The 24507-nt window shown below is 51.2% G+C and overlaps 1 protein-coding gene across 1 annotated transcript; it reads left to right on the top strand.

Moving 5' to 3' along the window:
• Positions 1 to 10788: 10788 nt before the first annotated feature.
• On the top strand, positions 10789 to 20649 carry PIGT (phosphatidylinositol glycan anchor biosynthesis class T). The gene is made up of 12 exons (XM_007938383.2): positions 10789 to 10981; positions 11526 to 11703; positions 14277 to 14404; positions 14648 to 14748; positions 14915 to 15001; positions 15515 to 15602; positions 15698 to 15795; positions 15881 to 16046; positions 16907 to 17107; positions 18901 to 19066; positions 19175 to 19258; positions 20397 to 20649. The coding sequence occupies exons 1-12, from the start codon at positions 10789 to 10791 to the stop codon at positions 20647 to 20649; spliced, it is 1743 nt and encodes a 580-aa protein (XP_007936574.1).
• Positions 20650 to 24507: the final 3858 nt, after the last annotated feature.

Genomic DNA, 24507 nt, shown 5'->3' with positions numbered 1-24507 from the left:
AGAAGGAAATTCAGACGTTTATGAGGACAGTAATCCTTTTAGGTCTCAGAATTACCACCGCATCTGATTTCCACACTGCCTGTCTGACCTCTCGGGAGGGAGCACACTGGCTCCTGGAGGAGCCGGGAAGTTAAGTCTTCTAGGAGGGCACACGCTCGTGTTGGTAGAATCAAGTTCTGAAGAACAGGAGTGCAGTAGTCAATGGGTAGGTATCTAGCAGTTCACATGGTAGAGGCAATGTTAAGGAATTGAGCTTTATTGAACGTAATGAAGGGTTGTATTTGCCTGTTAAAAGGATACTTCTGACTGTTGACATAGAGAATATTCTGGAGGAGGAAAGGCTGCAGACAGACCAATGATGTGAATCCTTGTAAGAGAAGTGGCTAGAAGATGGGTGATGATTAGCTTAACTGGGTCAAGGTAGGGTATAAACAAGTAAGTTACATTATTCATTCAATAAATGCTCAATGTCAGTGTCTAACATGTGCAAGACACTGAGCACATTTTTGGGGGGGTGCACTGGTGAGCAGAAAAGACAGTCTCAGCTTTTAAGGAGTTTAGTAGGGGCCCAGATGTAAAATTGCAACTATGAGTAGCGATTGCAAAGAAGGAGTTAATAGCTTACTCAAAGAGGTTATGGTTAGGAGATGTTTCCCCTGAGGAAGTGGCATTTGAGCTGAAATGTGAAGGATTATGGGATTGAATTGTGTCCCCCCAAATATGAGTTGTAAATCCGAACCTCTATGCCTATGGTTATGTTCCATTTGAAAATGGGTTGCCTTTGTTATGTTAGTGAGTTAGGATCAGTGCAGGGCACATCCTGAGTCAATCTCTTTTGAAATATAAAAGAGATTGAATGCAAGCTAGCAAGGAGAGATGGGAGGAGAGATGCCCAGCACATGAAGGCCTCCGAGGAGCAGAAGCCAGAAGAGACAATGACTGTCCTTCAGAGACAACAGAGAGAGGAAGCCTTCTAGAGCCGGTGCCCTCAATTCAGACTTGCAGCCTCCTACACTGCCAGGAAGTAAGTGTCTGTTTGTTAAAGCCATCCACTTGTAGTATTTCTGTTATAGCAGCATTCGATAACTGAGAATATGGTACCGAGAAGTGGGGGTGCTGCTCACCTAAAATGTGGAAGTAGTTTTGGAATTGGGAAATGAGTGGAGGCTGGAAGAGTTTTAAGGTGCCTAGTAGTAAAAGCCCAGATTGTCTTGAAGAGACTTTTGGTAGAATTATGAATATTAAAGGCAATTCTGATGAGAGCTCAGAAGGAAATGGAAGAGAGCTATAAAGTCTCTATCATCTTACAGAGTACATTTGGCCTCAGCAACAGAATCTTGCTAGAAATGTGAGTGTTAAGGGTGCTTCTGGTGAAGTTATAAAAGAAAATGATGAACATGTGATTGGCCATTGGAAGAAGGGTTCTGCTTTTTATGCATGGGCAAAGAACTTGTCTGAATTATGTTCAAATGTTTAGTGGAAGGTAGAACTTGTAAGTGATGAACTTGGATACCTGGCTGATCTCTAAGCAGGGTTTTCAAGGGGCCAAGTCATCTCTCCTTGCCATGTATAGTAAAATGGTAGAGGAAAGAGATAGACTTAAAAATGAACTGTGGAAAATGAAAACAGAACTTAAAAGATTTGGAGAATGCTGTTGTGTAAACTAAAGACACATGTCCTAGAATGTTCACCAAGGATGTGGCTACACAATCTTTTGTTAAAGAGATGAAACCTGTGACTGATGGATCTGACTAACACGGCAGAATATGCATCAGCCAGACTGAAGGAGACAAAGAACAAAGGTGTTTGCCTCTTGGAATTCTACAGGCAAGAAACAGGCCAAAGAGCTACATCTTTTGTCCTCCAAGAAAAGAAAAGGGCTGTCCCCGGAGCAGCTTGGAGATGAGCAGAACTGTGGGAAGGAGCATGGGAAGCAGGGCCTCCCTTGTTTCAAAGGGTGGGGACATGGTCTCCTGGATCTCAAAGGGTGAGGCCACAGCCTCCAAGGTTTCAAAAAAACTTGGATCTTTGCCAACTTGGTTCTGGATTGCGGGGCTGCTGTTAAGTGTGCTGGGGGGATGAGGCTGCTGCCCAAAGGTGAGGAGTGGGCTGTCATGTCCAAGGGACAGAAGAATGGGGCCTGCTGGGCTGAGGAGGTGGGGTGGCCACTCAGAAGGACTAGGAGAGTTGGGCCACCCAAAGCTGAGAGGGCAGAGTTGCCACCCCAGAGAGCCTGGAAGGCAGAACTGAACCCCAGTGCTGAGAATCCAGAAGATGTGGCCAATCCCCAGAGTCTGCAGGGCAAAGCCGTTGCCCAGATGGTTTCGGAGAACAAAGCATTATTTCAAGTCTTGCGAGCTAGTGTAATGCGTTTTGCTGGGTTTTAGACTGACTTGGTACCCATTATCCCTTCTTCCCCTCCAGTCTCTCCCATTTGTAATGGAAACGTCTACCTTGTGCCTGCCCCACCGTTGTACTTTGGAAGCAGGTAACTTGCAGTCTAGATTTCACACGTTCATGGATGAAGAGGAATTGTGCTCCAGGATGGGATATGCCGAAGGTCTCACCCATGTTGGATTTAGATGATTCAGAAGATGAAATTTTTGGACTTGGAGTTGATTTAAGATTTTGGGGATGATGTGAGGGGGTAAATGTGTTTTGCATGTGAGATGGGCATAAATTTTGAGGGGCCAATGGATGTAATGTTACAGACTGAGTTGTGTCCCCCAAAAATGTGTTGTAAAACCTAACCTCTGTGCCCCTGTTACAATCCCATTTGGGAATGGGTTTTCTTTATTATATCCATGAGACAAGATTCGTGTAGGGTGTATCTTGAGTCAATCTCCTTTGAGATATGAGAGACATTAAATGCAAGCTGGCAAACAGATGAGACGAGAGATGGCAGGCACATAGGGACCCACAGAAGCTCTGAAGAGACAGGGAGCTTCTTCCAGAGCTGATACAGAGAGCCAACCTGCCCCTGAGCCGGCACCCTGAATTCAGACTTGCAGCCCCCTGAACTGTGAGAAATAAATTTCTGTTGGTTAAAGCCCCCCACTTACGGTATTTCTGTTACTACAGCACTAGATAACTGAGACAAATGAGTTGGAGTAAATCGGGAAGGCTGGCCGGAAGGGTTCTCGTGGAGTACTGGTTAGAGGGGAGCCCGGCCAATGCTTGGAAACCAGCAAACAATTGCAGAGGTCTGGACATGAGGTAATTGGCTAGGGTGCAAGGAGGAGTGGTGGAGAAAAGTAGGCAGAACAGAGAGATGTTCAGGGGGGATATTGCCAGTCTTGAGGGCAGGTGTGCAAGAGGAAGGGGGTCAAAGGTGCCACCATTGTTTCTGCTTTCTCGTGCACCAGGATGATTAGAGGGTTCTTTTCCCAGATGGGAAATGAGGAGAGAACCAGGCTTGAAAAAATCATATATTTGGTTTGGGCCACGGTAAATTAGCAGGTAAATGGCATGGTGGACCAGCAAGGTAAGCGTGGGCTTACTTGGGCTCGCTTACTGATCTGAACAGTTTCATACAGGTTTTACAGTATCTTTGATGTGTTTACCTGGCTTACTGGGTACTCTGTCCCTGTCAGGGATTGTAAATTTGAAAAGAGGCTTTGATTCCATAGGAAGGTGCTATGGGGTTGTAGCGAGCTATCAGCCATACCTAGAAGCAGAATCTTTGGCAAAAAACTGCAGTTGTTCACTATGGATTAATAAGTAAGCACAAGTAAGCCTGAGGTCACCTTGCTGATTGGGTAATATGATGCTGTGAGTTAGAGATGCCTTTGAGACATCCAGGAGGACATGTTGAGCAAGCACGTGGACCCATGGGTGTGGGATTAAGATGAGAAAGGGCTGGAAAAATAAACAGATGAGTCATCAGTGCACAGGTGGTAACTGACACCATGGGTGTGAGCTTGCCCAGGGGGAGGGAGGTGACCGAAAGGATAAGGGGCTGTAGGACCCAGCCTCCAGGAACCTCGACTCATTTCTCATATCAGAAAAGAAAAATCATTCCACTTCCCTTAGTACATCAAACATTAGCCATGGGTTGGTGATTTTAGCCTAAATCCCAGAGTTCTTGATGCCACCCAGGATGACTGACAGGGCTGCATTCTTCCCATAATACCATGCTGCTTCCACCCTCGCAGGGGGCCATTGTAAGTGACTGCTGCTAAGTGCTCTTCCTAGTCCTAGTGAGGAACTTGTGGCCGCTCCAGGGAAGTGGACGTGTCCATTGACAGAGCTCACAGACTTTCCCTGTCTCCCGGAAGCTCGTGAATGCCTCTTGTCTCCAAGTTGAGATCATCTACTAAGCTGGGCCAGGGCTCCATCTCATGTGAACCTTTGGGCTTTTCTGGGTTCCTTTGGCTTTGCTGCACACACAGGACACGGCCTCTGCCCTCTCGTGCCTTCTCCACTCCCCTCCTTTGGAGGAACGAGGCACTACACCCTGTCTGACTGTAGCTGAGCCTTCTCTTGGGCTGCAGCCCCCCGTAGCTCTGCTCTGCAGGCTTCTCAGCTCTCAGGCTCACCCCACCTCGCTGCCAGGTGAAGGATAGGAAGCTGGAGTAGCTTGGCTGCCATCAACATGTTAATAACTCTTAGTACCAGCCACTCCTCGGAAGGAAGGTTAGGCAATTTACTGCCTCAGAAACCAAAGGAAGGGTCGCTGAGTCAAGACGACTCCACAACTCGATGGCACATAACAACAACAACAACAACACTGCCCCAGGCTCACAGTGCTAAGATCTGGGGGGGGGGGGGGGAGATCTGTAGCCTTCATTGTTTGTGGGCCTATGGGGAGCCTTCAGTTCAGCTGCCATGAGCCCCAGCCCTTGGTTGGGACAATGACCACCCCCTGCCAAACCACCAGGGGCTTGGCTGGCCTGAGAGCCAGCGTCACCAGCTGAGTGGTTTTTGAGGCCACATGGTGCCCTTGGAGATGGGAAGATGGTTTGGAGCCAACTCCGAGGCAAGAAGCCCAACTTCCAGCCTCTGTAAGAATGGTGTGACGGACGCATCGTCAGACCTCCTCATCTGACATCACAGCGGAGGGAGAGAGTCAAGATGAACATCAGGCTGGGGCCGATTCCTGTGAAGTGAAGAGCAAACACACCCCCACGCTCCATTCTTTTTTTTACCATTTCAGACACCAGCCGTCCCTCCCACAACACTCTCTACCTCTCTGCTGGGTTCAATAATTCATTGCGTCGACCACACAGAACTCAAAGTATTTACAAATATGGGGTTTATGAGGGGGGTAACCTAGGGAGATCCCAGGTTACAATTCAGGATCAAGAATTGACTCAGGTTACAGTGCTTCAATCAGGAGAGCTGTCGGCTGTGCCCGCAGGCAGGCCTCACTCTGGCCCTCAGCCTTGCCGCTGCCCTGCGGGGGCAAGCGTTACAAAGCTCTTTAGCCCTGCTAGGAAGTGCCCGGAGGCACCCCAGTGCACCAGTAAGCCTCAGCCTGAGGCGTGCAGCTCTAGTATTCCGTAAGTATACCCACTGTAACCACCTTCCTCTGTGGGCTGGGAAGCCCACCGCTGCCATCTTGTACTGGTCTCCTGGTTCTCTTGCTGCTTCTCGCTGTCTCATGTTACAGCTCTGTTTTCTGGGTCTAGGAGATTCCCAGCAAGGGACCTCAGGTTGAAAGGATGCATTCCACTCCTGGCTTTTGTTCCTTGGTGGTAGGGAGGTCCCTCTCTTTTCTCTTTAAGCCTAGTGGGATAGCAGAACTGACCAATCCTCCTGTTAGGGTTCCATACACCTCACTGCATACTGCCACAAGGGTTTACGTTATTAGCAAGCTGTTCAATCACCCGGGGAGCTACAGCCCCATAGTCCCACCTAATCATTTGGAGGAAGTACAAGACTATGGCTCAAAAGTGACCCATTGATGGACACTGGGAGGAGGTAACTATGGGGAGGAAGTGGGAGGGGAGCTGCTGCATTGTAAATTTTGGTCAATGACATGAGACAAAGTATATGTGAACTGCTGTATGAAAAGTGAATTTACTCTGTAAATCTTCACCCAAATCCTAAAAAAAAAAAAAAAAAAAAAAGTGACCCATTGCACCACAGCTTCCAAGCCACAGTGCAGCTTCTGTCTGTTGTATAGGCTCCTCATGGGGTGCACATCTTGACAGACGGGAGAGGAGAGAAAAAGACCAACTCCTCCTTATGGAACCCTGTGCTCTGGGGCAAATAGGAGAGACAGGGCGAGGTTTTCTGGAAGGCTCACCACTGTAGTCCCCAGGAGTGCACAGGACTTGATTCTGTAAGCAGTGTGGCAGTCTGGACATGCCATGGAACTTTGTTCATTCAAACATAGTTGAGCACCTGCTATGTGCTAGCTTGCTTGCTTAGGCAACAGTGACGGAGAGCCCTTTCGTAAGCAGACAGGGCACAGATAACTGAAATACAGTGTGGTATATAGGCTGATGCAGAAATGACAAAAAATTGTAACACAGCAGAGAGGGAAAAGCCTTTGCTGAAAGTGACTGTGGAGCTGAGTCTTGAATGTTGGAGACTGGCAATTTCAAAAGGAAATAAAGCTTAGAAATGTAATAGTTGTGATGATAGCTACGTTTGTTTTTTTCCCTTTGAGGTTAATACTGTGGGCTCTAGTCCTGGCTCCATCACTTACTGTGATCTTAGGCAAATAATCTCAGTTGCTATACCTCAGTTTCCTCATCTGCAAAATGGAGATAATAGTACCTACCTCACAGGGTTGTGCGAGTAAATGTTAATAATTGTTACCATTAAGCACTTACATTTTCTAATCCTGACAACAACCTGTAAGTAGGCTTTTCCATTCTGCAGGTGAGTAACATGAAGCCCAAGTCACTCATGCTCACACAGATTAAAGGCTGGTTTAGGGACTTGAACCCGTATCTGTCTGGCATCTTATTTCATGGCCTCCCTACTATTCCAGGTCTAGTGAGGCAGGAACACTGGACGTAGGTGGAATGAGGGCATAATGTGAAGAAGACATGTTTTTTGATTCATCTCTGGTTGGTCTGGTTGATCCTGTTGGTTGGGGATGTGGAGGCTATCTTGGTTGACCTGCCTGACATAAAATTTAGCTCTTCATAGAAGTATGGCTGTGAGTTTTACTAAGAGACCACTCACAAAATCCCTCATGAATATATTCCCCATAGGGCAGGTAGAAAAACAGAAGCAGGAATTTAACATTGAAATTCCTGCAACTCAATAACGAAAAGATAAACAAGCCAGTAAAAAGGGGTGGTGTGGGGCACAAACCCTTCAAAGAAAATATATGAATGGCCAGTAAAAACCTCAAAACCAAACTCACTGCCATTTAGTCCATTCTGACTCATAGCGACCCCCATTTGGTTTCCAGGGCTGTAAATCTTCACGGAAGTGGGAGCAAAATGCCCTATTATTATTATATTATTATTATTATTTGTGGAGTGGCTGGTGGGTTCAAACCACTAAGCACATGAAAAGACTTCATTAAAAAAACAACTCATGGCCATGGAGTCGGACCAAATTCATAGTCACCCCTCCTTGGGTTTCCCAGGCCGTATCATTATGGAAGTAGATTGCCCAACCTACCTTCTGAGGATTGGCTGGTGGGTTTGAACCCCCAGCCTTCTGGTAAGCAGACATATGTCTTAGGCACTATGCTACCAGAGTTCCTACATCATTAGGCACCAGGGAAATGCAAATTAAAAGCACAATGAGATAACCACTACATACACGTGTTAGGTGCCTTGGAGCCGCTCTGACCCATGGTTCCCCGCGCGTAACACACACGAGTTAGGTGCCGTGGAGCCGCTCTGACCCATGGTTACCTGTGTAATGACGTGAATGTTGCCGCCTCCTGCACCATCCCCACCCCCGCTGTCCTCTTTGAGCCCATTGTTGCAGCCAGTGTGTCCATTCATCTTGTTGAGGGTCTCTTTGTCGCTGACCCTCTACGAAGAATGATGTCTTTCTCCAGCAATTGACAAAAAGACCAAAAAGTTTAAATCACCAAATATAGATGAAGATGGGGAGCAACAGGAACTCTTTTTTTTTTTTTTTTAATTTTTATTGTGATTTGGGTGAAACTTTACAGGGCAAATTTATTTTGCATACAGCAGTGCGTACATTTTGTTTTCATGACATTGACTGCAATTTCCCACAATGTAACAGCTGTCTTCCTACTTCCTCCCCATAGTTAACTCTTCCCTGTGTTCTTCTTTCCTATACAATCCCGCCCTCTGAGCTATCTCTCTGTGCAAATACTGCCCATCTGTTCTCCCAGGATTGATTGTCCTAAGGGGTGTTCCATCTGATGTAAAGGTGCCCTCTATGCCTGTCTATTGTTTGGCTGGAAGCCATGGGAATGAGTTCAATTCCAGGCTTGAAGAGTAACTAGGGGCCGTAGTCTTGGGGGTCTCATCAGGCTCTGTCAGACCAGTAAACCTAGTCTTTTTTTTTTTTTTTTTTTTTTTTTTTTTTTTTTTTTTTTTTTTTTTTTATGATTTTGAGTTTTGTTTCACATTGTTCTCCCATTCTATCCAGGATCTCCAGCACTGATACCTGATCCCTTCCTGAGTAGTTGATAGTGGTAGCCGGGCACCATCTAGTTCTTCTGGTCTCATTGTCATATTGGCTGAGGTTCACATAGTCCACTAGTCCCTTGGAGTAATTGTTTCCATGAGTCTTTGGTTTTCTTCATTCTTCTTTGTTCTGGGCAAGGAGAGACCTATTGTTGCCTCTAGATAACAGTGTTTCTGTGTAGTATGTTATGCCAATTGAGTTTGATGTCCCCTACGACCATCGTCCCAAGCCCATAGATCCAACAGCTTGCTCTGTCAGGGTGGTTGACTCTGCCTAAGAAGTATCATAACTTTTCTCCCTGTTCTGTTTACATGGACATTCTTTCAGCACAAACACATACGTATGTAAAAACAACATCTGCCAGCCTTATATCTGGTCATGGGTATATTCTTTTTTGCCTAGACATACCTGATCACTCAGCTTGTCCACCCAGCTATTTACCTGTAGATTAATGTTAGTTATCACTGATAACAGTTATTGTATATGTAAAAGTGTTTATCTTTGTTGTCTGTTCCTCTTGTGGTGGGAGTGTAAAATGATACAAACATTTTGAAGAAAGGTCTGGCGATTTCTTATAAATTTAAACATACACCTGCTCTTCAACACAGCAATTCTGCTCCTAAATAGTTACTGGAGAGAAATTAAAAACACATGTCTACAAAGTAACTTATTCGGCAGTCTTGTTGATAATGACCCAAATCTTGAAAGTGCTAGCCTGTCTGCAACAGGAGAATGGAAGAACTGTGTGTCCACACCATGTATTCAGCAATAAAAAGAACTGGTTATACACGCAAGAACATAGATGGTCTTCTAAAATATGCTGCAAGTGAAAGCCTTACACAGAAAGTGTGCACATACACAGAAAACCCTCACTGCTGTCAAGTCAATTTGACTCATAGTAACCTCTCCTTGGGTTTCCAAGGAGGTATCTCTACAAAGTACATTGCCCACTCTTCCTTCTTCAGAGTGGCTAGTGGGTTTGAACTGCTAGCCTTTTGGTTAGCAGTCAGATGCCTTAGGCAGTTGCCACCAGTGCTCTCCAAAAGTGTACAGACAATACACTTTCATTCATTTGTAGAATATGCTAAATGAATTGAAGGTAGGTAAAGATCAGAACAGTGGTTGCCTCTGGAAGGTGGGGTGGTGGTTGTTATGTGCCCACCAGTTGCACCTGACTCATAGTGACCCCTCCTTGGGTTTCTGAGACAGATTACCATGGAAGTAGATTGCTCAACCTTCCGAGGAGTGGCTGGTGGGTTTGCACTGCCAGCCTTTTGGTTAGCAGTCAAACGTGGTAGGCACCACCCTACCAGAGCTCCTGGAAGGTGGGGTAGTGGCAGGAATTGACTGGGAAGAATCATTAGAGAACTTTCTGGGGTTTTAGTAATGCTCTATATCTTGATAGAGGAGTCCTGGTGCAGCAGTGATTAGGTGCTTGGCTGCTAAAGGTTGGCAGTTCGAACCTACCAGCCACTCTGCAGGAGAAAGATGGGGCAGTCTGCTTGTGTAAAGATTACAGCCTTGGGAACCTTCTGGGGCAGTTCTACTCTGTCTTATAGGATCGCTGAGTCAAAATGGTCTCCATGGTGATTTTTTGTTGTTGTTGGTATCTAGACAGGTGTGAGTTACCCAGGTGTATGCATTTGTCAAACTTAAGTGAATGTACACCCGAAATTTGTATATTTCATTGTATGTAAATTTTATATCAAAAGAAAAATGTAAACAAATATTGCACTCTATTGGTATGCATGCTTAAGTTTTTAGGGGGAATTGTACTAATATCTGCAATTTACTTTGAAATGCATCAAAATAAAAAATAGAGTCACGGTTGTATAGGCGAATATGTGATAAAGCAAGTATAGTAAAACGTTAATGGTGGAATCTAGGTGGTGGGGACACAGGTGTTTGCTGTATTGTTTGAAAATGTTCATAATAAAAGGGCCAGTGATTTGGGGATTTTGCAGGAAAACCCTGCCACTAGTGCTTAGGACCGAGTAAATGGAGATACTAGGAGTAGCGGGAGCCACGAACCGGCGTGGGACCTACCAAAGTTAAAGACAACCTCTGTTTCCCAACTATCAAACGAGTATAACCCCAGCATCCGGGTGTCCGGGACGGCCACGGAAGCTGCTTATCAACCGCTCTTCTGATTGGACGCTGGTCTTTCGTTGGGGCGGGCGCTGCTGGGACTCGGAAGCAGCGGCAGGCATGGCGGCGGCGGTGCGGCTGTCTATGCTGGTGCTGCTGCTCCTGCTCCTGGGGCCAGGCGGCTGGGGCCGTGCACGGCCTCCACGCGATAGCCTGCGGGAGGAGCTCGTCATCACCCCTCTGCCTTCTGGTGACGTAGCTGCCACATTCCAGTTCCGCACGCGCTGGGACTCGGAGCTGCAGCGGGAAGGAGGTGAGAGGGCGTTATCTGATCCGAGAAAGCTTTCCGTGGCACCTGCTGGGGGTGAGGTGGGCTCAGGTCCTGGGGGCGGGGCCTGACCCCGGGCGAGATTGCGGTTCCTGGGCGTGGGCCCGAACAGCTGGGTCATTGAGGAGGGGTAGGGTGGTTAGTGAGGAACCGCACTGTGCCGACGGTGAAACTGAGGCCCGGGGTGGGGTGGGGTGGGCAATGACTTCTGACCCCGGCTCCAGTGCTGTTTCTGCCGCTCCAGGCTACAGTCTTTAGCTCTCTGCTGGCAGTAATGCTGCTGCTGCTACTGCGCTTGACAGTTACCATGCATCCTGGGTGCTACGTACAGTTCTTAGTGTGGGCGACCAGAAGAAAGAAATTGGGTGTGGGGAGGTAAGGGGGCTTGCTCAAGATCGCATTGCTAGTACGTGACAGTCTGGTCTGGAATCCAGATCTCTCTGACCCAGGTTCTGGGTTCTGCGGCTACTTGGGGGTGACCCCAGGCCCTGCCTCCAGGATCTTCACCCACCTGCTTCCCCTCCCCCAGCATCTCACTACAGGCTCTTCCCTAAAGCCCTGGGGCACCTGATCTCCAAGTATTCTCTTCGGGAGCTCCACCTGTCACTCACACAAGGCTTCTGGAGGACCCGATACTGGGGCCCGCCCTTCCTGCAGGCCCCATCAGGTGCAGAGCTCTGGGTCTGGTTCCAGGACACTGTCACGGAGTGAGTACCCATCTTGGGTCCTGTTGCCCATGGCAGGGAAGGTGTCCTCCTGCCACTGCCGGTAGGGACAGCAGTTCCAGCAGGGAGCAGTTCCATGGCTGGTGTTGGAAGTGGGAACCGGGATTACCACTGAGTGGTATTCTCTGCTGAGTATGTGTCCTTCCGCTACTGCTTGTAGGTGGGAGATGCCACATGCACATCCCTACGGAGGCAGACAAAACAAGATTGCATCTCGCTCGGTGTACCCACAAAAAAACCAAACCCCTGCCATCGAGTCAGTTCTAACAGCAACCCTGTAGGACAGAGTAGAACTGCCCCATAGAGTTTCCAAGGCTGTAACTCTTTATGGAAGCAGACTGCCTCATCTTTCTCCCATGGAGCAGCTCACGGGTTCAAATCACTGATCTTTTGGTTAGCAGCCCAGTGCTTTAAGCATTGCACCACCAGAGCTCCTTACTTGGATATGAGGCAGTAGAAAACTGGGAAACTGGACACCTTTTTAAAAGACATTCACATTTTGTTATACAAAAACCAAACTCACGGCCATTGTGTCAGATCCAACTTACAGCAACCCCTCCTTAGGTTTCCAAGGCGATATCACTACGGGAGTAGATTGCCCAACCTTCCTTCAGAGGAGTGGCTGGTGGGTTTGAACTGCCAGCCTTCTGGTTAGCAGTCAAATGCCTTAGGCACTATGCCACCAGAGCTCCTACAATTTCTTTATAACAATACCCTGAGAGCCAGGTGCAACACATCTGTGGACTAGAGTTGGCCTTCAGGCTGCTAGCTCATGATTCCTGTCATGGAGGAATGGATCTAGTTACTGCTGTTGTGCCACAGAAACTATTGCTCAATGGCTGTTGTGCTTCTCCTACTTAGAGTAGAACTTCTCAAAGCCAGAAAGGGTTATGAACTCATGTCCACCAGGGCCAGACAGGTAACATCAGTGAATAAAGGAGTAAACGTTTTCATAGAGACACAGGAACAAGCAATGTGTCTTACCTCCCTCTCATTCCCACTGTAAGAAATCAACAACGCAAGTATGATAGAAAACAGTTTGGGGCGATAATAGGAAGTGGTGGGGACTGTGGCAGGCTAGAGAGTTTGTACCAATCTGGAGGGCAGCTGCTGGTAAGTGCCCATGGATTGTTGCCACATAGGAATGGAGGGCCATTGTTGTGAGATACTCTCATTTTCCAAGAGAGACCAGAAATCTGAATTTTAGTGTGAAAACTGGTGAGTTTATGTATCAAGAAGTCATTTACAGTGTTAAGAAATGCTATGTGAGCCAGTGTTGTCCAAGACAAATGAAACATGGTTGTGGTTTGGGGAGAGCTTTGAGGTTCATGTTCGCAGGCTTTGTTTGAGGCCTAAGGATTGGAGCAGGTGGAGAGCTGTGAGCAGTGATCATCAGAAAATCTCAGGACAGAGCCAAGGGGACTCCAGATGAGGAGCAGCAGTGACGCCGAACTTGTCCCAGCGTGCTTCTTGCCTTTTCTCTGTCAGCCCTGCTATCTCTGTCCCCCCTCATCTCGTAATTGCCTGTAATTCAGAGCTGTTGTTCAGAATTCTAGTGCTTGTTAAATTTCACACATTCTGTTATTGATATGAAGCCCTTGGGTGGCACAAAGGGTGTGCGCTTTCTACCATGCCAGCGATGGGTGGCTCAGACCCACCCAGAGCCCTATGGAAGAAGAGCCTGTCAATCTGCTTCCGTAAGAATTACAACCAGGAAAACCATAGGGAGCTCGGGTCTACCCTACAGCACATGGGTTGCCATGAGTTGGAATCGACTCAGTGGCAACAGGTTTTATTAATACAGAGAACCAGTCGGTTTTGATGTGTGTCTTGAGAAAAGAACTCATTTAATTTGATGTTTCTGTGGGGTCCCAGAGTGGTGGTGGTGGTTGTTGTGATGTGCCGTCGAGTTGGACCCGACTCGTAGCGACCCCTCCTTGGGTTTCCGAGGTGTTATCGCTACGGAAGCAGATTGCCCAACCTTCCTTCCAAGGAGTGGTTTTTCTCTTACTCCATGAGCCTTGCAGATAAGACTTCCCACCCTGAGAGGAGAAACAGGACTCCATTCACGTCCAGGGTTTTGCAGGGAGAGTGGGGTTTAGCCCTGCTGAACAGACCGCAGGTCAGGTCAGTGAGCGGGTCTGCATGGCCCTCTGGGGTGTGGGGCACTTGGAACGGTGTTGTGGGCGATACATAAATGTCCACGTCTTACTCCTTGTCCTAAAGTTGCTCTTGGCCTAGTCAGGGAGAAAGGGTCTGTAGGACCAGATGCTGGCGCCACCTCGCAGTCTCAGGGGCCTGTTGAGGGGCTGGGCGCTCAGAACCTTGGCAGCACAGAGAGGCTGGGGTTGAGGGGCAGCGAGGGGTGAAGGGGATTCCAGGCAGGAGACCTTGTCTGAGCAGGCGCTCGCGGATGTCCGCAGGAGCGGGAAGGGCCGGGAAGGCTGGCCTTTTGCGTGGTTCAGGGCCCAGCTTGCTCCTCCTGTGAGCTCAGCCGGGGGGGCGGGGCGCAGAGGCAGCGGTGGGGCAGCGTGTGGGTTTATGTCTCCATCCAGCGTGGACCAATCCTGGAAGGAGCTCAGCAACGTCCTCTCGGGCATCTTCTGTGCCTCTCTCAATTTCATCGACTCCTCCAACACCGTCACTCCCACGGCCTCCTTCAAACCCCTCGGGCTGACCAATGGTGAGAGCTCCCTGCAGCCCTCTCCTCTTCCTGCCCTTTGCCTCCTCCCTCCTCAGCTTCCTCCCTCCCTCGGGCCGAATCATAGGTCCCCCAGCTGTGTGGGTCCCAGAAGGCTCCCGAGGCTCTGTTCTCTCTTCATTGCCTTCTCCCCGGGGAGGGGGGCCCATCCCTGGTTGGACTGTTCGGGCTGTGTTGGGGGCGGGAGGGGTCGGCTGCACCCCTGGCCACCTCCACCTCCCGCAGGCTCGGATCACCGCTTCCTGCGCTATGCTGTGTTGCCGCGGGAGGTGGTCTGCACTGAGAACCTCACCCCGTGGAAGAAGCTCCTGTCCTGTAGCTCCAAGGTGAGGTGGGTACGGTCTGACTGTGGGTGGGAGCCCCAGAGAGTACGGGGAGTTGGCCGCTGCCCCTTCACTGTCTGCCAGACGGGGCTTTTAGAGACACCCTCTGGCCTGGACCCAGGTGTGCTGTGCAGAGCACTGAATGGCCATCTCCTCCCGCCGCCTCCAGGCAGGCCTCTCTGTGCTGCTCAAGGCTGACCGCCTGTTCCACACCAGCTACCACTCCCAGGCAGTGCATATCCGTCCTATTTGCAGAGTAAGTCTTGGGGGTTGGGGTGGGGGGCTGCCACTCAGGACCCTAAAGGAAGGTGCAGGTCAAGCACATGGCCCAGTGTCTGGTGTGGGTGGAGTGAGTGGTAAGTGGCTGATTATTTGGGGCACTGGCCACACACCAAGGAGACTGAGTGGTTGCCTGGCGAGTGCCAGTGGATGTTTGTCACAGAGCACAGCAGTGAGTGGGTGCAAGTGCTAGCTCGGTCACTCTCCTGCTGAGTGACCGTGAGCGGTCATTTAATTTCCCTGAGCCTTGGCTTCCTCATCTGTCAGGTGAGTAATAGTACTGGCTTCCTAAGGTTGTGTGATGGGTCACTGAATTGTGCACGTCAGGCTGTCGGTATGGGATCTGCTCGGGGAAAGTGCTCGAGAGTGAATGGTAGCAAGTGGATGGGTGGGAAGATACATGACAGACCAGGGATTGAGTCTCCACGTAGGTGTCCATGAAGCATGTGTGCGTCACGCCCACCCCCTGCTACCTGTCGCCGTGTGTTAGGATGCACGCTGTACCAGTGTCTCCTGGGAGCTGAGGCAGACGCTGTCGGTTGTATTTGACGCCTTCACCACTGGGCAGGGCAAGAAAGGTAAGCTGCCTTGGTGTCTCCTCTCTCCCCATCCACCCCTAGCCCTGCCCTGCCTTTGGGGACCAGCCCTTATCAACCCGTTCTCTGCTCCTCAGACTGGTCCCTTTTCCGGATGTTCTCCCGAACCCTCACAGAGCCCTGTCCCCTCGCTTCAGAGAGCCGAGTCTATGTGGACGTCACCAACTACCGCCAGGTACCAAAGGTCTGCAGCCAGCCGCCCCTTCCATGGGCCGGCCTGCGCTTCTGCCCACCTGTCAGCCCTGCCCGTGTTTCCCCAGGACAATGGGACGCTGGAAGTGAGCCCGGCCCCCACCACCACATACCAGGACACTGTCTTAGGCACCCGGAAGACCTACGCTGTCTATGACTTGCTTGACCCGGCCCTAATCACCAACTCTCGCAATCTGAACCTCCAGCTCAAGTGGAAGAGATTCCCAGAGAATGGTGAGCGGGTGCACGGCCACCGGGGCCACCAGGGGCTACATACAGAAGGCAGTGAACAGGGTTGTGGTTACTCCTGGATCCCTGAGTCACAGGCTGCTGGTTCTCAGTGCTCCTTGTCCAGGTTCGACGACTTGGCAGATCCCTAGCCCCTGTGAGGTTAGTGGGGCCAGTGACGCCAGGTGGGTTGGGTGAGAGAATGACTATAAAGCAGGCTTCGCTCCTGCATTCCTCCATCCACACGGGTTTTTCCGAATCCGTACCGTGTGCCCGGCTGCCAGGCGTAGGATGGTGGGTAAGACAGAGGAGCACTCTTTAGCCGAGAGCCGTGCCTCCTGGTGGAGGTGGGCACCAAGCACTAGGTTAGTGCACCCTGCTGTGCCGAGCACTGCTGAGGAAAGTGCAGAACGCCACCAGGGCGTCGGCGCAGGTCCGGAGGGGCACGTGCTCGCCCAGCACGGGAGAAGTGCTCAGCAGATGGTAGTTGCAATATTCCCAGCCTTGCTTGTGAATTGGCAAAGACCAGGAAAAGCCCGGTTCTCAGTTCTGATGGCCCGCTTTCACCAATCTCCTCCCTGGCTTTGGGATGTTGACCAGGGTCTGGGGAATGAGGAGTGACCTTTCTTTTGTTGTTGTTGAGTCAATTCTGACTCATTGGAACCCCATGCGACAAATTAGAACTGGCCCGTAGGGCTTCCTAGGCTGTAGTCTTTAGGGGGTTACTGAGTCTCCCTCCCATGGAGCCATGGGGTGGGTTTGAACTGCCAGCCGGTCAGTTAGCAGCTGAGCACATAACTGTTGCGCTGCCAGGGCTCCTCGCCTTTCCTTTAGCAGTTGTTGACGGTTGGCTCTCCTCCCCGCAGAGGCCCCGCCGGCGCCCTTCCTGCACGCCCAGCGCTATGTCAGCGGCTACGGGCTGCAGAAGGGGGAGCTGAGCACGCTGCTGTACAACACGCACCCGTACCGGGCCTTCCCCGTGCTGCTGCTGGACACCGTGCCCTGGTTCCTGCGGCTGTACGTGCACACCCTCACCATCACCTCCAAGGGCAAGGAGAACAAACCAAGTGAGCAGCAGCCACCCCCCTTCTCAGGCTCCTGATGTGCATGAAGAGTTAGGGACGGTTTGGAAAATGGAAAGGATGACCTCACTGTGTCCGATCTGGAAACTAGATAACAATGAAACCATGTCACGGTGGTGGGGCGTACTAGGGCTTTACTAGGGCTGTGTGATGCTGGGACTTCCTTTCCACTAAGTTGCTGCCTCTTCCTGGATCTTCAGGCACATCCTTTTGTCTTGAGATGATTCACAGTCGCCTTAGGGTAGGGAAAAGGTTGGCAAGATAGACTGGAAGCAAAGGAGAGCAGTGTGGGGTCAATGGTTTTGCTTCCTTGAAAGAGGTGGAGAGGGGCAGCTTTTCCTTTTGAAGCAGGAGTTCGTGTTGACTGAGTGCTTCCACACAGGGGCCAGGTCCAGTAGTAAAACACTTTTTCTTTTGGGGGTGTGTGTGTGGGGGGGTTGTCTAATAAAGAGACTTTAGCAAGAGGGTGCATCACATCCGAGCAGCCACACTTAGACATCTGTGAACACCTCTCTGGTTTCCAGTGTGCTCAAGCCTGTGGTGAACAGTGTCATTTGTTCCCAGTACCACGGTTTGTGCCAGCTTCAAGTTCTCTGCTTCATATGTCCTACCTGTGTGTTCTATAGAGTTTTGGTTTTGGTTTGGTATTTTACCTTTTAAACATAAGGCGTTCTGGTGGTGTAGTGGTTAATGCATTTGGTTCTTAACCAAAAAATCTGTGGTTCGAAGCCACCAGCTGCTCTGCAGAAGAAAGATGAGGCAGTCTGCTTCCATAAAGAGTGATAGTCCTAGGGACCCAGTGGGGTGCTGTGAGTCAGGTCAGCTCCATGGGAGGGGGTTTGTAAATACGTACCCTAACAGAAACCATCATCTCCATCATGAGCCCGTCACCTTTCCCTTCTCTGACGTTCATCTCTCCCCCAGTCACTTTTTGTTTATTTTTCTGTGAGAGTATTTTGTTTTATTAGTTTTTTTTTCATTTCTAATTTCATTTTATTGTTGTTGTTGTTGAGAACACACACAGCATAACATGCACCAATTCACCAGTTTTCTCCAGGAGTATTTTAAAGTAAATCCCAGATGGTGTATCTGTTCCCCTTCATTTACTTCAGTAACTGCTCGCCAACACAGGCAAGGACTTGGAAGGATGGAATCCTGCCATTGTCGCTCCTGTCCTCCCCAGGGGCCTTAAAAATAACCTTTCACCGTTGATTAGCTTGAATTGGGATCTAACCAAGATCCTCACGTCACATTTGCTTGATGAGTCTGATAAGTCTCTTTCACTCTGTAATGGTGCCCACTTTTTGTTTTTTTAAAATGCCATTTATTTGTTGAAAAAGCTGGGTGATGTGTTGCCCCAAATCTTCTACAATCGGGGTTTGTCCTCAGGCCGGTGTTGAGTGTGTTCCTCATCCCCTCTACTTCTTGTATGTTGGTGGTTAGATTTAGAAACTTGATTAGTTCAGGTCCCCAGGAAGCTTCCCAGTGGTTCTCTGCACTTGCAGTTGTCGCTGGCCTCTGCTGGTTGGTGGCCCAGCTGTGGCAGTGGGTGGGTTGGTGAGAGGTGAGGGGCATGCTCGATAAGGGGCATGCTTGATGAGGGGCCTGCTCGATAACATCTTCGCCTGGAAGCATCCTCTTGCTTCCCGAGCCTGCTGACTCCTGTAGTGCAGCCTTCCAGGCCTCCAGCTGCCAGCCCCAAGGCAAATGGCAGAGACAGGAGACGTGGGCAGTCTGACCCCAAGAAGAAGGTGTGGTGACCCTTGTCTGTGTCTCAGGTTACATCCACTACCAGCCAGCCCAGGACCGGCTGCAGCCCCACCTCCTAGAGATGCTGCTGCAGCTGCCCGCCAGCTCCGTCACCAAGGTCTCCATCCAGTTTGAGCGGGCGCTGCTCAAGTGGACCGAGTACACCCCTGACCCCAACCACGGCTTCTATGTCAGGTGTGCCCCTCCCCCACAGCCCGCCGCCTCCCTCCTGGCCACCTCTCCCCTCACCCTTTGGTGGAGAGGCCGGTGAGAAACCCAGGCCAAATGTCTGCTTCTCTGTAGCCCATCAGTCCTCAGCGCCCTTGTGCCCAGCATGGTGACAGCCAGCCCAGTGGACTGGGAAGAGAGCCCCCTCTTCAACAGCCTGTAAGTGTGACCGTGCCTTCATAGGCTAGAATCCCCGATGGTGTGAATATTTAATGCAGTGTCCTGCCAGCTGAAGGGTTGCAGGGTCAAGGGTCCAGTACCCAGAGGCATCTTGGAGGCAAGGCTGAAAAATCAGCCATTGAAAGCCCTGCGGAGCCCAGTGCCGCTCCGATCCACACGAGGCTGCCATGGGTCGGCGCTGACTGCACGGCAGCTGGCGTTCTGGTGGTGCCTCCTCAGCCGCCTGCCTTGGGCTGGATGTTAACACAGGAGCAGGGTCCTGCAGGGTGCCTTCCTCTTCCAAAGTCATGTGTAGACATAACTCGGTGCCAGTAAACGTTCTAGTAACTTGTGATATGTCCAAAGGCTTCCTACGGTGATTCTGAAGTCCATCTAGGACGGTAAGCAGGTAGGAATAGCAACACCTACAGCTTGGGTTTCTTCATTGAGTCTCTCAATAGATGTTTCATTGAGCCTCCATCATATGCCAGATCCTTCAGTCAGCGCCGGGGCACAGCCGTCAGCCAGGCAGCCTTGCCCCTGCCGCCCTCATGCTGACGGTTTAGAGGGGAGATGCTGTACCAGAGAACGTGGGGTGGAGGCAGGGAGCATAGTAGATGACCCAGGCAGGCTGCTTTGAAGAGGTGTGTTTAGGCTGAGACCAGAGGCAAGAAAGGAAGAGGCTGCCGAGTGAAGGCCGGGCCCCAGTCCTCCACTTCAGCCACGGCTGCTCTCCTGTCGGGTTCATGCACGGGGCTTTCCTATGAGTCATCTCCTATTCGAAAGGGAAGGTCGCTGGGTGGTGCAAGCAGTTTGCACTTGGCTGCTGACCAAAAAGCTTGGCAGTCTGCATCCCCCCAGTGGTACCATGGACAAAAGTCCCGGTGGTCAGTTTCGGTCAGATCACAGCCCCTGAAAACTCGCAGGAGCAGAGTTCTGCTCGGAAACACGTGGGGTTGCCGTGAGTTGGAAGCAACCTTACGACAGCAGGTTTGGGTTGAAAAAGTTCTGAGACTAAGAAAACTCAGGAGCCCCTTTTCAGGGTGCGTTGGCCCGGCGCAGCCCAGGCACGGGGCGGGGTGCGGTGGGGAGCGACGGCCCGTTCGTGCCTCATCACTCCTGCCCTGACCCCACCCAGGTTCCCCGTCTCCAACGACTCCAGTTTCTTTCTGCGACTCTACACGGAGCCGTTGCTGGTGAGCCTGCCGACGCCGGACTTCAGCATGCCCTACAACGTCATCTGCCTCACGTGCACTGTGGTGGCCGTGTGCTACGGCTCCTTCTACAACCTCCTCACCCGGACCTTCCACATCGAGGAGCCCAGCAAGGGCGGCCTGGCCAAGCGGCTGGCCAACCTCATCCGGCGGGCCCGGGGCGTCCCCCCGCTCTGAGACACACCTTCTCTGGGTGCTGTTTCTCTCTTTGGCGGGTGGGGTGGTGATACCGGGGACTCTGTCTGCCACCTGCTCAGACCCCAGAGGTGGCTTTTGAGCCAGGCCACCCTCGGAGCAGCCAGGGCCCAGAGCTGTGCTGTCCGGTACAGGCGCTACTAGCTGCAAGTAGCTGTTTGAATTCACGTTAATTTAAAGTGAAGACTGATTTCCTCAGCCGCACCAGCCACATTTGAAATGCTCTGCAGCCCGGAGCGGTTGGTGGCTACCGTACTGAACACAGAAAACGTTCCCGTCAGCGCGGAGGGTTCTGTTGGATGTGCGTGCTGGCCCAGAGACGGGTGTGCTGGAGAGATGTCCCCGTGCGGTGAATGGAACTTCCCATCGGGAATAAAAAGTGGCTGATGCTTTGGTCTTTGCCTGCTGCCCTCGAGACCTGGGAACAGGCTTGTGCCGGGTGTCTGAGCAGAAAAACATCCCCCAGGAAAGAAGCCCTCCCCCCATCCCTGCCAGAATTTCCTCTCCATTCCCCCCATGCCCCCCGTCCTCTGACTGTATCCCCAGGCGCCCTGGGTTTGGGGACAAAGCCGCCTCAGTTTTCTGGAAGCATAGCCCATGACCATGAGAGTGACTCACCCCCTGTCCTTTGTGGCCCTGACACCCGGTCCCCCATCGCCCTGGACCGGAGCTGGAGAGGCAGAGAGAGCCCTGTGTGGTGGCCCTTAAGCTGATGTGCCCTTGTGGAGAGAGTGCGATTTCCGGGGACCGCACTGAAGTGGTCTGGGGTATAGACTGAACTACTCGGGCTCCTCAGGGGCCACCCACAGGCTTTGAAGGCAGGGCTATTAGATTAGTCGTGCCCTCCCCGCCTCTCCCTCTTGTCACCGACCTCCCGACCGTGGATCCCTTAGTCCTGTGGTGTGTGGCCCCCTGCCACACCTCTCTGGCACGCTTGGCATCAGTTCCCTGCGGCTCCCACACTGTTTTCCACACTCTTCGTCATCGCAGTTTGGCTTAGAGTGCCCCGTTCCACCAACCACACACCCCTGTGGCTGCCTCACTCCTCCAAACCCAGATGAACTGTCTCCTCTACGAAGTCTCCTGACACGCAGGCTTCTTTAGGTGCACATCCCTGCTCCCCAGCTCCCTGGTCTCACCCTGGGTGTTACTGTCCTTTTGCTTCTGTTTGAGGTTCCTGGGGGTGCAGGGGCTGCCTGTCATCTCTGGGACCATCCCCAGCTCAGGGCATGTAAGTGCTCAGTAAGCAAATGGTGACTGTGTGAGTGGGCATGGGCCCCTCTGGCTTGGGATCTGGGATCCAGGGTAGGAGTGGGCGTGAGGGCCGCTCGCACCCCGCGAGCCTGAGGTCATGAGTGCTGGGAATGCTGACGGCCATCCGTGAGGCTGTCTGGCTTGGCCTCCAGACCTTGGCAAGTGATGGATGAGCATCCGTGAGTAGGAATGGGAGGTGGTGAGCTAGTGGAGACCGTGGGCAAAGCAAGTAAACATGATGCTTTTATTGAGTTTACTCCCAAAGCAATAAATGAGCAGATGGGAATGAAAGAACGTAGTGGGTGGAAGTCAGGTGGTGTTGGCAGCCTGCATGGAGCAGGAGATCTGCCAAGTCCGAAGGGCATGGATTGTGGCCTGGCTGCCTTTCATGGTACCTCTAAACGGCTTCTGGGCCAACAGCACCCCCAGGTGTTCAGGCCTCTCCTCCCAGGTTCCCCAGTCATTTGCCCACTCACCCTCTCCACTTGGACGTCCGAAGGCATCTCCGTCTTAGTGTCTCCCCAACAGCTGCTGCTGCTCCCATCTTCCCAAACATGTTCTTGCTGTGGTTCATCCTCTCAGGGAATGCTGACTCTCTCCTTCCAGGTGCCCAGGCCAAACATCTTGGAGTCATCCTTGGTTCTTCTTTCCCACACCCCAGATCCACCTCATCAACACGTGTTGGCTCCAACTCCTCACTGCCTCCACCACTATAGAAGGCCTTCCCTAGCCACAGCCGGTTTAAAATGGCAGTCCCAGCCAGCAGCTCTCTCCTGTTTTGTTTTCCTCTGCGACACTACCATTGTCTAGCACACTTAGTGCCTTTTTCATCTTGATTAGTATTTATTCCTCCTCACTAAAACATATGCTCCATGAAGCCAAGGACAGTGTCTCAAATGGTGCCAGCATCCCTCGAGGATGGATGGATGGATGTCACAGTAATTTTGCTGCTAAGTCAGCCAGGTCACTCAAGTGTCAGCGTTCCGGGCCTTGAAGTCCTTTCTATGCCAACGCTAGGCCCATCTTCCCTGGTCCCTGTACTCAGGGCTTGGGGCTTTCCATTTATGTGCATTTTGAGGGTTTCCAGAAGTAGGCCTGGCCACGGCCGCCTCCGGAGGGTTGGGCCTGGGCATGGCATCTGGGGAGGAGAGCCAGGGGTGCTAAAGGCCGCGTCAGGCAGGCCCCAGGGTGTGGTGAGGTGGGCTGTCCCTCACATGGTTGGGTCTGTGGTGGAGCTGCCCTGGGGGTAACACGGTGGAGGGAGGGTAACACTTACGGACTCTATGGACAAGAGCCTTGGGTGAGTAGCTGAGGAGGGTTGCAGGAGTGAAGTTGGGCAGGACTAGAGGCTCTTTGGGTGTCTTCCCTCAGCACCTGGAGAGGGACGTTCCTTGTAACCAGTTGCTGCTTTATTTGCTTGGAGAACCCATCCACACTCACCCCCTGAATGCCTGCCAGACCTTTCCAATACACCATGGTGAGTGCCTTACAGATTCTAGGTAGCAGGGGATCCCCACCCTTAGGGAACCCTGTGACGGTTTAAGAACACAAGGCATGTTGGGAACAAACGTGGGGAGTCTATCCAGGGCTCGGAGAGAGCTGGCAGGCCAGGCGGTTGATGAAGAATGATGACACCCACCCTTTGTTGAGTGCTTGCTCTTTTCCAGGTACTATGCTAAGTATAAAGAACTCTGGTGGCACAGTGGGTAAGGCATTTAGCTGCTAACCAGAAGGTTGGTGGTTTAAACCCACCAGCTGCTCTGCAGGAGGAAGATGAGGCAGTCTACTGCCATAAAGATTTACAGCCTCAGAAACCCAGTGGCGGTTGCCATGAGTGGGAATTGACTCCATGGCGGTGACTTTGTTTTTTTTTTTTTGGTGCTAAGTATTGTGTATGTAGCCTTTTGTCCTTACAGCAACGTGGTGGTGTAGGTACTATTTTAACACCCATTTCACAGATGAGGAATCAGAGCTCAAGGTCACATTCCCAGTTCCAGTTGCTGCTCAGTTGGTTCCGACTTGGCCATCCTGCTGTGCTCCTAGGGTTTTCACTGGCTTTTTTTTTTTTTTTTTTTCCCTTAGATCATCAGACCTTGCTTCCAAGGTGCCTCTGGGTGGGCTTGATCTCCCAACTTCTAGTTTAGCAACTGAGCCTGTTCACCGTGTGCACCACTCAGGGACCCCTGTGGACACAAAGCTCGTAAGAAACAGAAGGAACTAGAGCCCAAGACTCAATTCTAAAAGCTGGGTTCACCAACCTTCCTGGGAGAAGGTGACCCAGGAGTCCTTGATAGAAAGGAAGGAAATGGCCAGACCAAGGAGGGCCAAGAGGAACTTTCTAAGCTGTGGGGCCCATCCTGTCTGAAGGAGGCCTGAGAGAGGGGCTGGCTTGAGGGCCAGGCAGGCTCTGCCTGCCAGCTACTTTGAGACAGAAAAGACTCAGGGTGCCATGAGCCCTCAAGGGGCCGCATCCCCTTGTTCTGTTTGAAAAGCTGAATCTTGGTCTATACACAGGTTCCTCATAAGCACAATCAAGTGTTCTGGAATTCCCATTCTTCACAATGTTATCCATAATTTGTTATGATC

Source organism: Orycteropus afer, unplaced genomic scaffold, assembly GCF_000298275.1.
Source record: "Orycteropus afer afer isolate SDZICR_OR568_19922 unplaced genomic scaffold, OryAfe1.0 scaffold00049, whole genome shotgun sequence".
Classification (NCBI taxonomy): Eukaryota; Metazoa; Chordata; class Mammalia; order Tubulidentata; family Orycteropodidae; genus Orycteropus; species Orycteropus afer.
Note: the sequence above shows the minus strand (reverse complement) of the source record. Positions and strands in the feature narration are given on the sequence as shown.